A 14,749-nucleotide genomic window follows, 5' to 3' on the forward strand; every position below is an offset into this window, starting at 1 on the left:
CCAGTCTCATAGTGATGCCTTTTGTTACAGCAGGCTAGTACCTTTGGAAGCACTGGTGTGCTTCAGAATCAAACTAATGTCCCAACTCTGACTGAGCAAATTTGATATGCCGCTCAATCCTACAGAATAATAACCCAAGAGAGATTCAAGCTGAGAGACAGCCAGAAAGAAAAAACAAAATCTAGGTGATAGACTTCGAAACAGTGAAATGGTTTTCTTTTAATCACTGACTGAGAAAGAAATCATATAGACTGTGTAAGGCCAAAATACACATTTATGGAAGGGCCAACTGATTAATATACTATTTTATCATTAAAATCTCTGAAGGGTCTTTATGTCCCTGGGATATTTGAGAAATGTTTATGAGCTTCCTTAAGGGATAGGAAAACAAGTTTTAAAGGAGGTGAGTGCCTAATGGCAGATGATGTTCCTTAGGGAAAAGAACTTTGATTTTTTCACCTCAAAACACATTTTTAAAAAATCCTTACTGGAATTAATCTAAGTCAAATAACAAGGTTGCATTTTAAAATACATATATTTCCATTATTTAAATTTCAGAATATCTTCAGAATTGATTTTATCAGCATCGAATTGTCAGGTTATCATCATTGCAACATCTTGAATCTCTCATTAATTTTCTCATAGTATTATTTGTGTACTTTTACCATTATGAGTACTAACAGTTTTCACTCTTAGTGACTAATTAAATAAGTAATTTTATATGCATCTTCTTAATAATTCTAGATGGTGTGATGTGTTTTTCTTCTTTGTTCCTACCTTTCTGCATTTTCTAAACTTCATTTCTTAAAACTACATAATCTAGAACCTCAGTAAAGCAACTGAATATTTAGTGACGAGGCCTACCTATACCGTTATGGAGAACTCTAAATGGATTCCCAAATTCAAAATGACAGTTTTGTTAAAGATTTGGGTTAAAAAAAATATGTTTCTGGATAACTAATGCTCTCTAATAACTGAAGAAACATTTTTTGCTCATAAATTCCTAGAAAAAATAATGCTAAATTAAAAAAAAAACTTAAGTCTTTAGTTCCTTTTTTAATAGGATTTTATGTTAAATTCAGAACCAATGGATGATGCATTCTATATTGGACCTCTGGGTCATTTTTACAGTTTATTGAGTTGTCAAAATGACATGTTTCTTCCTAGAAATCTATACTCTAAGGATCCAAGAAGAAAATAGCGCATTTTATATACTCTGGTATATGTGTCAGTGAACACAAAAAAAATAGTAAATGCAAACAGTTATTTAGAAGCCCTGTTTGTGTGTTATGTAATCAAGTTTGTTATAATAATAGTAGGTTCATTATACTTTAGAGTGTATTTTTTTTCTATTTATATTTTTGTTTTCCCTTGGTGAAACACTGTGTGTTTCCAAAATCACGAACCACTTGGCTTTGACTAATTTGAATATTTCCAATGCCTTTGGCTATTGGACAAATTAGAACACAAACAAACTTCTAAATATATCATCATGGAAGCATGATGAATGGAATACACTGAAATCTTACACTAAATTAATCACACTTTTCTGGTTCATTACATGTATATTAAATTTACATAAACTTTAAAAGGGAACCATTGACCTATGCCATCAACTTTCAAATGGACTAGAGTATAATGCCCTACTTACAGTGTGTTTAGTGTAGTATGAGTGCTGCGTTGTGTGAAGAAATTGTGACCCGCTAGTTTCACATGCTATTGGTGCTGTTTTATTGAATCAATGGTTGATAGAGTTAAAACTGATTTTCTATGGTTATTTTAAATGCATTACCCAGAGTGAAAAAAAAAAAATCTAGAGTAGAAAAATGATAAAGTGAAAGTATTGCTACAGTGCTCCTCTTTCTCCCAGAAAATGGAGATTCCTTCTCCCACAGGATCACTCTTGCCAAGCCCCCTGGGAAAGGGGCCAGCGTGGGATTACTCTCCAACCTGCCAGACTGTCTGGCGATTGCTGCACACCATGGGCCAGGTGTGATCAGCAGATCCAAGATATGCCAGTCCCCCAGAATGACCCACAGCTGGCATGGGGTTGTATAAGTGGCCTCCAGCAGGAAAGGAGCATGTGTACTCCATTGCCAGTTGCAGCACAATCTACCACTCTTCCCTCTCTAAGTGGCAGACAGGTAGGCCTAGGTGTTTGGGGTAGGAGAATCCCCCATGTAGAGGCAACTTTGGAACAGTGGTTTATGGGGTGTGTTCTGCATGATTTGGGGTAAGAAATGTTCACATAGAAATCTTCAAATTGCGAATATTTGATCCCAATTTAATTTTTTTTTTTTTTTAATTAACTTTGGCAATGGGTTAGGGAGGACTGAGTCAGAGGGGAGGGATATCATTATGAGGTGCCTATTGGTGGGATTTCTGACATAGTTTTCGAGTCGGGTGTTTCATTTTTATTTAGGTTTTTAATTTTGATGATTTTTTTTTTTTTCTTTTAAGTGTGGGAATACCAATAGTCGGGCAGAATGTTGATGACATTATTGAAACAATCTAAATTTTCCTCCCCCGCCCATCCCCCGCAAACACATTTTTTGTACTGTCAATTCTGGAGGAGATTAAATAACTCAAACTTAATTCCAAAAATAGCATGGGATTTGAATTGAGATTTGCTGAGAGTGGACTTTGAGCACAAGTTGGACATCTGTTAAAAAGCATCAATTCTCCTTTCGTTTGAAGGCACAGATGATAAGAATTCCTGTAAGAGAAGATTGGTTTGGGAGTTGTGGCTCATAGGGCTTCCTTATCTCAGGGGGTTGGATGTTTAAGAGTTTAATTAAAAAAAAAAAAAAATGTCTTTATGGAGTGTGAAAGAACACTACATTTTTTTTTTTTTTGTAAATTTGACCATACACATGTAATGGACTAGATTGCTATTCTGTGTCTTATATTTTTTCTACAATATAAGGCAAGCTGAGAATGCGTTTTTCTAACTAAAATGTCTACAGGTTTCCTTTTTTGTAAGACATCCTAATTAATTCCTTGAATAAGAGGACACTTAACAATCAAAGAACAAAATAATTAACTATTATTTCTCTTACTGGAATTTATAATCAAATCAAATTAGAATTTAATCATTACATAAGAAAACCATAGTTCTGTGTAAATTCAATATATCGTTTCTAAATGCCTAGCTATTAACATTAAGTAATTCTGTTTCCATTGCTAAGTTTTTGGGTGTCTCCAACATCTTGCAGCTGCTATTTGCATTTACTACACTTTATTTAGATCTGAGGAATATAGAATGATGTGAAATATTTCTATTTTCAAAAATTAAAAGAAAAGAATATTTTGGTAAACATCTTGCATTTATTTTAATAAAATGTATATGTGAAATGAGCAAATACTTTATGGTGAGTGAAATAATACAACACTTTGATATGCATATACTTGATAAATTTTTCCACCTATGTTTATAATAAGTTAATTCATATCTTTTTTTTTCATTCCATATTAGAATAAGGGGACTTTTCTAATCTGTTTATTTAGAAATCTAAAGGAACTGCTTTTATATTTTTGGCATTACCGAACTATGAATGTAACTAGATTTGTTATCATGTTTATTCATTTCTGAAGCACTGCTTACTGAGATGAAAAGTGGCAAAGTAAAACAATCTGTAAAGGGGTATAAAGGATGCTTTTACAGAGCCTATAAACATAATGGAATTATAAAATATTGTAGTTTCATTTAGAAAGAAATTATAAAATATTGTTACTTAGCTTAATTTTTTTTAATTACAATTAACTTCTTATTTAATGCCAGGAAATTTATATTTTAGACTTATAGTATTTCTTCCACAAGATCAGACAAATAGGTGCTGCACCTAAAGCAGGGAATAGTTCTGAGCTAAGCAACACTTGTGAATCATAAACCTTAGAGTCAGGAAGACTAGGGTTTGAATCTTGACATTGGTACCTACTCTCTGTGTGACCTTGAGCAGCTAACTTACACTGTCTGAACCTCAATTTTCTTTTTGTGAAAGGGGAACAAAAGAGTGTCTGCATAGGGTTGTGAAATTTAAATACTATAGAGCATTTAGCACGGTGCCTAGCACATAGCAGATCCTGAATAACTGATAACTATTGCTACATATGAAAACCCCGGTGGCGTAGTGGTTAAGTGCTACAGCTACTAACCAAGAGGTTGGCAGTTCAAATCCGCCAGGCGCTCCTTGGAAACTCTATGGGGCAGTTCTACTCTGTCCTATAGGATCGCTATGAGTCGGAATCGACTCGACGGCAGTGGGTAGGTTATAGCTACATATAATCTGGAAAGAAAAAATCCAGACAGTTACAGTTGTTATGGTTAGATATATGCAGTAGAATCTAGATTGCCAAAGGAATCCAGATTTAAAAAATAAACACATAAAATCTGACATTAAAAACAGGATCTAATCTCTTCTTAAAACTTAAAAATTTTCAAAGGACTGTTACATTTATCGTCTCATTTTATTTCTCAATTAACCCAAGTATGGGGGAGAAAGATTATCGTTCCCGCTTGAGTAGGAACTGCACAGACTGATTCTACTATTAGTGACTGATAACTAGTTGAGGGTAAATCTGTGGCTTAAATTTAGGTCTTCTGATTCCAAGTCCCGTGAATTCTACTAACAGACTAGTAAGTAGGAAGCTAGGAGCTTATTTTCTAGGTAGAAAAGATCAATTTTTGAGACCCAAAGCTTACAGAATTTGGAAGAGAGGGACCTCTTTAAGGAAAAGAACATAAAATGCCCAAATGATACATAAGTGAAGCCCCTCATGGAGCTTTGGAAGGGGTCAGACCCTAAAGTTTAAGCTTCATCAGTTTCATAGTTAATACACCTCTGTTTCTAGATTTAAATATTTTTTACAGAGATAAAATACCCAAACATACTTGTTGATGTGACCAAAATACCACATCAACTTGCTTATAAAATGACCAGAAAATATTGGTTCCAGTAAACAGTCATCGAATTATGTCAGATGGGACTTAGCATCTACAAAAAATAGATTAGTCAGTGAAGTGTTTAATTCGATTAATGACAAATGCCTCACTTTTTTTGTTTGTTTTTGCTTTTGATTCAATTTAGAAGGGTAATTTTAGTGTTGAAGATTTTTAAGGTGCATAGAATTTTAATTTATTTTGTTACTGGACAATTATTTTTCATTCATATACCACTGGTTATATAAAAAAAACTTAATTAGCATGTTAGTCTTACTATTCTACAACTTACATTTTTACAAAATGTAGTTTTTTGACTTTTAGTTCTTAAATACCAAATATTTTAAAACAGCCTCAATGATATAATTTTAAAATTAAATTTAATTTGAGAATAACATTGCGAATACCAATTTAAACAGCAGATAAAAGAATGCATGCATCTCAATGGACTTTGTCTAACATTGAGATCACTCTTTTTATATTTATTTATTATACATTAAATACCCTGGGATATTTCTTTATTATACACTAACAACTTACACTTTTTTCCTGAAAGTCTAACTTTTTCTTGGGTTAGATTTTTGTAGCTTTATTTTTATATATTCTATACTTTATCAATTCTATCCTTACTTATCTGATAGTGTTGAAGTGATAAAACTACATTTAAACAATACTTAATCTGATAAAATTATCTGGTTGTTCATCTTTCCAAATATTAGTTGGAAAAATAATTCTGTGTTTTTGTACTGAAAGAAACGTTAGAAATCATCTAGTAAAGTCCAACCCCAGTATTTGACAGATTAAGAAAACGAGCCACGAGGGAGATGAAATACTAAGAGTAACACAGCTGGTGGATTTGCTAAAACTGCAGAAGAGCAAAAGTGTTTGGACTCATAGTCATAACACTCAGATCTAACCCACTATCATAGTCTCTTACATCCCATGGGTTACGTGGGTGTGTGTGAGTAGGTATGTGTGTGCCCCTCCCTTTTTCTTTTATTCTTTCTCTTTTCTGCTCTTCCTCTTCCCTTTTCAGCTTCTTTTCTACTTTCTCTCCTCCACCTCACAGACACAGGTGCATGCACACGTACACACTCACACATGCCACAATCACATAAACCATTCCATTTTGTAAAGTTGATTCTACTCAGATGCCAAAAGTCATAATTGTTGGAACAAGCTAGGCCAAGTAAACCTGCAACTTTATTTTTTCTTCCATTCTCTTTTAATCGGTATGGACAATTTATATTTATTCTATTTTAAATATGCCATAATAAACACTCTGATTGCAGGATATTTTATCTCTCCCCCCCAAAAAAAAATTAGAGTAGCCATTAATACTTGTTCCTTAAAGTCAGATTGATAACTCAAAAATGAATTCAAGGATAAAAATAGGTATCTGGATAAATATAGGCCAAAATTTACACGTTTGCCTAGAATATCTTAGAAAATGGTCTCAACTTTTTATTTATTTTTAGTGTAAGATGTTACCTAAAAATCATGTTACTTTATCAGGGTGAAAATTAACTATAAAAGTCACCCCTGAAGCATTTTTTCTTAGGTATTTATAAGAATTAGCTACCTTACCTTTTGATAACTTGCTAATTAACATAGAGCTGATGCATATTGGAGAAACAGATATTGTCTCCTCATTTTCTTATACATGACAACTCGTGAATCTTTTGGGGTCTCCTCCCATCACCTGCATCGATACTCCAAAGATATTCTCAACATCAAAATTATTACTTACAAATAATTAAGATGGATAAAGGAAGACCATCGAAAGCATGAAAGCAGCTGATAGTAACATGACTAAATTTTTCAGAGATTACAAGTCACTTAAGTGCTCGACCTACGGCTATTTCAGTCATCTACAGGGTAGGTCTAATCCAAAAATCATTTATAATCTACAAGGGCGGGGAGAGGTCAGGAGAAGTCCCATTCGGATGAATGTGAGAACACAATGTGTTCTGTTCTATATAGCACAGTTTCTCAAACAGCTCAACACTCACTATATTGCATTTGGTTATACTACTGCACATAAAATGGAGTTGTTTTATGAACGTGCTTGCTGAAGGTATTTTTATGTTAAATTTCTTTTTATAAACTTCTAGGTTGAAATAAACCTAAAACGATATCCAACTCCTTACCCAGAGGATTTAAAGAATATGGTAAAATCTGTTCAAAATCTGGTGGGTAAGCCAAGCCATGGAGTGCGTGTTGAGAATTCAAATCCATCTGCTAACACGGAGCAAACTGTGAAAGAAAAATATGAACACAAGTGGCCGGTAGCCCCAAAGGAGATTACAGTGGAGGTATTTCAAGGTTATTGGTAATTGCCAGTGTGGTTTGGATTTTTTGGAATTACTAAATTTTTTTTTTTTTATCTTACCTTGCTTTTTTTTAATGGAATAGATCTTCCTTGATAAGTATGTTTTCCCTACAATGTAAATAAGAATTTCTCTTTCAAGCTATGAGGGTTGCATTTGATAAATCACAGATAAATGGCACCCTCTTGGCCTAAAATCATCAATACAACTCCAAAAGTTCCAATACACACACAAGGAATAGTTTGCTTACCCAGCTAGGCCTGACCAGTGGCGAATTACCTCATTTTAGTGACATTCTTTTGGCTACCCCAAACTTTCATTGTAGGAGTCATTAGAAAAGACTAAATGAGTATTTTTTCCTATTATTCTTTAAACTCCCAAACTGATAATATTCAGAGTGATTTTTTTTTTAATGTTTTTGTATTTGTACAACAACCTCTATAGAAAATACTACTATTAACAACAAAAGGGGGAGATAAACTTTAAAATTCAGCTTTGTGGACTCTTGTCATGTAAAGCTTGATTCCTATATTTTACAATGAGCTACAAATTTATCATTTTCAATTTGTATGGTCTGAAAAGAATTCAACTACATTTATTCCATCTCTGTACTATCTCATCAACTCTTCAGCTGACTTGGTTATCACCTATTTTTAATCTTCATTAGAAACATAATCGGTATGAGTAGTCTAGAAGTTCACATACCTACTTCTCAAAAATCCAGGTTGGTAAAGCTCTTTACAAATCTGCATTTCAAAGCATCAATTGTTCCATTTATTAAATACCAAGTGTATATTTAGCACTGTGCTAAACACTGTGAGAGAAAGAAGAGAAACATAAAATGTGTGCATAGTCCCCAAGTAATTTAGAGTCTAGCCAGACAAACCTAAGCCTAACCCACATGGAGTAATTAGAAAACATACTGTATAAAGTATGATCACATGCTTGTTTGTGTGATGGAGAGTACAATGCTGTAAGAAAATGGAGGAATAAGCAATCACTGACAACCAGTTAAAAACATTTACATGGGGCAAGGTAAGGCTTGAGCAAAAATAAGTATGGTGTGTGTTGGTGTATCAGTCAGCTGGAGGTACCAGCCTGCCCCAAAGAGTGGAATACAGCTGGATAGCTAGGGGAGAATATTTCCTAGGTAAGTGTTAATATCCATTGCTTTTTACTTTCTCCTTATAAAATCAGTATCATTGTACTTTCTTCTTTCCAAAATATTAGTGATATGCTCTAGCAAAGCATTAGACTTTTCTTTTATGTCTTAAGATATTGCAACAGCATAAGAAGGAAAAAAAATCAACATTTAGCAGGTAAACAATGCATACATATAAACTTTATATGTTATGTTTAAGAGCCCTGGTGGCACAGTGGCTAAGTGCTCAGCTGCTAACCAATAAGTCAGCAATTCCAATACACCAGTGGCTCCTTGGGAGAAAGAGGTGGTAGTCTGCTTCCATAAAGATTACAGCCTTGGAAACACTATGGGGCGGTCCTCCTCTGTCCTAGAGGGTGGCTATGAGTCAGAGTCAACTTGACAGTGTCTGTCTCTCCATCAATTAGATGTTCACTGAAGGCAAGAACAATTTCTCTTATTTTTTGTTGAATTAATGATTAATTGATTATTGGCTCCCTTACCTATCCACATTTTATCACTTCTGTATTCAGTGACATGTACTCTAACATAACAATTCACCATATGGCCAATACAGTTAAATTCTTTTTACTTCAATTTAATACATTTACATTATATATATTAATACATTAATGTATATTGATACATTAATATAACATTATGAGTAAGGATAATAAATTAAGGTGGGGAATATCATGGAGTAAGGAATGAAGGGAGGGAGGATGGTACAGTAAAGCTCAGACATAAAATGAGTAAAGGCTAGAGGTTTCTACACTGTGACAGTATATGAGTGCCCTTAGTGTCTCAGTGGTTAAGTGCTTGGTTGCTAACCAAAAGGTTAGTGGTTTGAGCCCACCAGCCGCTCCATGGGAGAAAGATGTGAGGTCTGCTTCCATAAAGATTACAGCCTTGGGAACCCTATGTGGTAGTTCTACCCATTCTGTAGTGTTACTATGAGTCTGAATCGACTTGACAGCAACGAGTGTCTCAATAAATTTGTCACAGTGCCCTAGATGCCATTTAACGTAATCAAATAGGTACAAACAACTTACTAAACATTTATGCCCTACTTTTTTTTTTTGTAGTCATTTGAAAAAAATAATACATATAAATTAAAAAAAAAATTTTTTATTTCATCCTTAAATAGCCACAACTACTTATTAATAGAATGTGTGTTCCTGCTGTACATCAACCACCTTCTCAAAACTTGGAATCATAGTAGACACCACAACTCTAATTTCTGTTTCATGTTGATTTTCAAGTGGCATCTGCTTTCTGATCATAGCAACCACCAAACCCAGCATCACAACGATATATCATCAAAAGAAATGTGATAGGATCTAATGTTGAAACTGAGAACTTCCTCAGGCTAGTGGTTCACAGTTTCTGACTGATGTCAATATTGCTTTGTTTCTCAATATCCCATGGTGTCCTCAGAGCACAGTCTGGCAACCAAGGAGAAGGAATTTGAAGTCTAGCAGACATGAATTCAAATCGTGCCTCTACCTTATTACCAATTGTATGACCTTGGCAAGTCACTTAAACCTTTCTGAGCCTTGGTTTCTATAGCATTAAAGATACAGATAATAATAGCACTCTTTCAGGGTTATTGTTTAGGTGAAATGAAATGAACACAGGTGTTTATATACAGCACTGTTCTTGTCGCACATTACCAAAAAACCAAAACCGAACCCACTGCCATTGAGTCAATTCCAATTCATACCAACCCTATAGGACAGAACAGAACTGCCCCATAGAGTTTCCAAGGAGCACCTGGTGGATTCAAACTGCTGACCTCTTGGTTAGCAGCCATAGCACTTAACCACTAGGCCACCAGTGTTTCCAGTCACGGAGTAAATAATTCCCTCCTCTTCCACGAGAGTGATGTGCCAATTTCTGTCATGTCCTCCTTTAATCCTTCTGTGAATCATTGTGCTGTATTACAAACAGCTTCTCACTGCTTTTTTGTATACCTGCTCACCATGCCCACTATGTTCATAAATGTCATAAATGTTCACTTTTCCCTTTGTTAGGAGACTTAAGTTTCAATGTGCTTACAATAAGACCTCCACTAAACTTCATTCGCTTTCAGTAATTTCCACTGTCTTCACCCACAGAAGTAGTCCCAAAAATGTCACCCACTTTTCCAACAGGAACTTGATTCCTCCTGCCTCTCTAAAAAATGTATGGAGACAAAGTCTTACTTGAAGGTCTGCTATGTGATGCTGTGTATGCTATATTATTTACCCTAAGGAACACTCATTTCTCAAATAAGATTCACAAACCAAGCAAAGCTAATTGTCCTGTGTTTGAGAAATGAGCTTTGCTTAGGGTAGACAATGTAGCGTACGCAGTAGCATATAGCAGACCTTCAAGTAAAACGGATCCTAGCTCCACTACTTATTAAATTTGTGACTTGAAATTATGACTGTACTTACCTCTCTGAGCCTCCATTTCCTTATCTGTAAAACAGAGACGATTATAATAATACTCTTCTCACAGGTTATCTTTTAAATAACTGAATGGAACAGTATAAAGTATTTGGCATAATAGTACAGTTGCAGACATGTAAGAGATTTTCAATAACTGATGACTATCATCATTTTCATCATCATCATTGTCATCATCATCAATATTATTTGCTCATAAAGATAAGAGAGTCCACCTCAATTAGTGCAAATCCATCATTCTTGCGTCTATAGTGTCATTCTCCTATGTGGAGGGCTATGGAAGTCTAGAGAAGAGATGCAAGTTCATGATTAGCTGATATCATTCTCTCTTCCTGGCCACTCAAGTTCTTTTTGGTTCAGATCAGAAGTTCTTAATCAGGGCCAAAACTTGAACCTGAATCAGACCATAGTTACCATGCAGAGCTCCAGCAACATTTGTGATACAAGTTTGAAATTTTAATCAATACAGACAGGTAACTTGAGTACAGAATGTTAGAAATAATGAGGAAAACAAAAAAAGATAAGTGAAACCTTTAATTCTATTCACATCCCTGTGCTTATGCAACTATGTTTTTGTGGGTTTTTTTTGTGTGTGTATGTTTTGATTTTTTGTTGTTGTCTTTTTGTTTTCATTTTTGGCTAAAATAAAATTCCTATACCCCTGTATTATGTGTCATAAGAATATGTCATTTTTAAATTATTATTTCAACAAATAAGTTACAGTTGGATTCATAAATGTTAGTGCTGGATGGAAATTAACACTAATTCCTATTATTATCTATTACCTTCATTTTGCTGATGCAATAAATAAGGTCCAGAGAAATACACTGAATTGCTCAAGGTGACCTGATTAGTAAATGGTAAAGCAGGAATAGAATATAAATATGTTGTTGTTGTTAGTTGTCATCGAGGTGATTCAGACTCATGGCAGCCCCATGTGTTACCAAATAGAACCACCCTACAGGGTTTTCTTACAGAAGCGGATTGTCAGGACTTTTCTTCTGTGGTACTGCTCGGTGGGTCCAAACCACCAACATTTAAGTGAGCAGACAAGTGCAAACCATGTGTGCCACCCAGGGATCTTAGAATATAAATCTAACATCTAGTAATTGAAAAAATTTTGACAAGTTTTACTTAACATATTTTATACCTTTCATATTATTGTTTCTCAAACTTGATTCTACTTCTACTTACAAGTTTCTCCAAAGGTATGTAAGTCTTTTTATTCTCTATTCAATCACCTTAAAATTTTATCATGATAAATTTCTTATGCTAATAAACCTTTCAAATAACTTTCAAAATCCATAAAAATACAAATGTTCTTCATCTCCAGGGTTTTCCTTATTCCTTCTTTCCTATCCCTCTTCAAATCTGACACTACATTTGAAATCCCTGGGTGGTGCAAATGATTAAGCTCTCGACTACTAGCTGAAAAGTTAGCAGTTTAAACATATCCAGAGGCACCTTGGAAAATAGGCTGGTGATCTGCTTCCAAAAGGTCACGGCTTTGGAAAACCTGTAGAGCACAATTCTACTCTGATACACATGGGGTCGCCATAAGTTGGAATCGACTCAATGGCAACTATCAACACCAGTGTGTGCTCACAGCTAACCTCACCACAAGTCATCACAATATAAGGGAAAATAACTGGACTGGAAGCCAAGAGATTCCTGCCCTTATGCTCGATCTTTGGTTAATTATCTGTGTGACCCTGGACATTGGTGAATCTCAGATTCCTGCCCTGCAAAATGAAAGGGTTGCACTAGATGATCTTTTAGTCTTCTTACATTGAAGCATTTTTTTTTTTAATTAATAAATATCAAGTACTATATCAAAACCAACCAAATCCATTACTGTTGAGTTGATTCCGACTAGTAGAGACCCAACAGGACAGAGCAGAACTGCTCCATAGGGTTTCCAAGGAGCAACTGGTGGATTTGAACTGCCAACCTTTTGGTTAGCAACCAAGCTCTTAACCACTGTGCCACCAGGGCTCCATCAGGTACTGTATCCCCAGATTATTCATAGACAAATATTCCCGTACAAATCTAGCTAAAAACAAACCAAAAGACAGAACTGAAGCCAAGAGTTAAAGCAATGAATGTTTCTATGCAATACCCAAAGACCTGAGCCACTTACTAGGGAAGACTTTGCCAGCATATATATTTATAGTAAGAGTTTCTGTCTGATCGTTACTCTAGCCAATTAGTTTTAAAGCAAGACTTGCATATAGTATTTTTGCCCTCAAGAATATTCTTTTTCTACTTTTGATTTAAGCAAAATATTTTTAATTGTGTCTCACCAGTGTCAAACCAAAAAATGAATTTTTCATTCAAAATGAATAAAAAGAACTGAAAAAAATATTGAAAATTCTTCTTTGAATTCAAATTAATTTTTTAGAAAAAAATGACATATAGTTTCCATGCATAAATGTATATCACTACTTACTCATGGGCATTATCATGTCGAAGGTGAAAATTTGGTATTTTGCCTTCCTTAATGCACTCCCACTACCTGGTTAATTGAGAATAAGAGTTTGAGTTAAGGAAGTTTAAAATTCATTTTTTTTCTTTTTACACATTCGTTATTATGAAGTTATGTTCTTATAAAAGAGTTACTCCTTACTCTCAATGATTACGAAGTTATATCCTTATACCGGTGTTACTCCTTGCTCAATGCATGGATGTAGAGTGAAGATGTAGCAGGCTAGATTGGTCTTAAGAAAGACTAGGAATCTTAGGAAGAAGGCATAGTAGAATTAGACAACTGAGGCAATCGCTTGGAAAATAGTAAGAGTTAAGAGGGAAAGTGGCAGAAAGAACAGGAGTTAAAGGACCCAACAGTACATTAATGTAACTGGTAAGGCAAAAAAAAAAAAGTCTCTTTGGTTAGCAATATGCTTTCCTCTTCAAACTCTTACAGAGGTCATCCCTTAGAATTCATACATATATATAAATATGATATATATCATATACCCATTATGTGGCTTATCATAATTCTATCCCGTGTTATGAGTTGTATCTCATCCCCCAACTAGACTGTAAGCTCCCAGAGGGCAGGGGCCACATTTTGTCTTTCCTTGGAACCTCCACAGTTCTTTGCACAGTGCCAGGCATATTCACAGTGTTCAACAAATATCCGATGAATAAATGGACTCACTTAATCGAAGAAAAAAAAAAAAAGCACTTTAGCCCTTACCTCAGACATACACATGGTTCCTTTCTCCTAGTTCCCCACAGTGAATAAATCCTAGATTCCCATATTTGAATCTAAGCCAAATAAAAATATTGCCATCTTGGTTAACCATTGTTTGAATGTTTACTTTCCTTGTCCTATATTATTATATCTCTCAGGATTCTTTTGTTCATCCAGCTAATGAAATGAGGATTGGGGAACTTCACCCTTCATTAGCTGAGACCCCTCTCTACCCACCCAAACTTGTTCTGCTAGGGAAGGACAAAAAAGGTAACATTGTGAACTGGATGTGGAAAATATGTTGACAATGCATGTGCATGATGAATCATCAATTATTAATAAAAAATCTTACAAGTATGTATTTCTAACATTAATCAGTATGCTATCTGTTTTTCATATTTGCTTTTCTGTATTTGTAATTGCCAATATTCACAGCATTGTAATATTTGTCCTCTTTAAATTTCAGAATCAACAGACGAGTCTGAAGCTGATAAAACTCACTGTCTGAATAACAGTGTTTCCTCAGGCACTTACTCAGATTACTCACCTTCCCAGGCTTCCTCAGGATCCTCTAACACCCGGGTTAAAGTGGGGTCCTTGCAGACAACAGCTAAAGATGCAGTACATAACTCTTTGTGGGGTAACAGGTGGGTTTAGAATTCCTTCTTTTCTGTTCCCAATGCTTATTCTCGG

At 34.8% G+C, this 14,749-nt stretch overlaps 1 protein-coding gene across 1 annotated transcript in view; it reads left to right on the forward strand.

The window, feature by feature from the left end:
- LOC100675854 (leucine-rich repeat-containing protein 7) overlaps positions 1–14,749 on the forward strand; it is a 143,940-nt gene that overhangs the window by 32,301 nt on the left and 96,890 nt on the right. Inside the window, exons 10-11 of the mRNA XM_064279959.1 lie at positions 14,215–14,326; positions 14,523–14,703. Coding sequence (XP_064136029.1) covers positions 14,215–14,326; positions 14,523–14,703 — 293 coding nt within the window. The remainder of the gene's footprint in view (positions 1–14,214; positions 14,327–14,522; positions 14,704–14,749) is intronic.

This window comes from Loxodonta africana, chromosome 3, assembly GCF_030014295.1.
Source record: "Loxodonta africana isolate mLoxAfr1 chromosome 3, mLoxAfr1.hap2, whole genome shotgun sequence".
Lineage (NCBI taxonomy): Eukaryota > Metazoa > Chordata > Mammalia > Proboscidea > Elephantidae > Loxodonta > Loxodonta africana.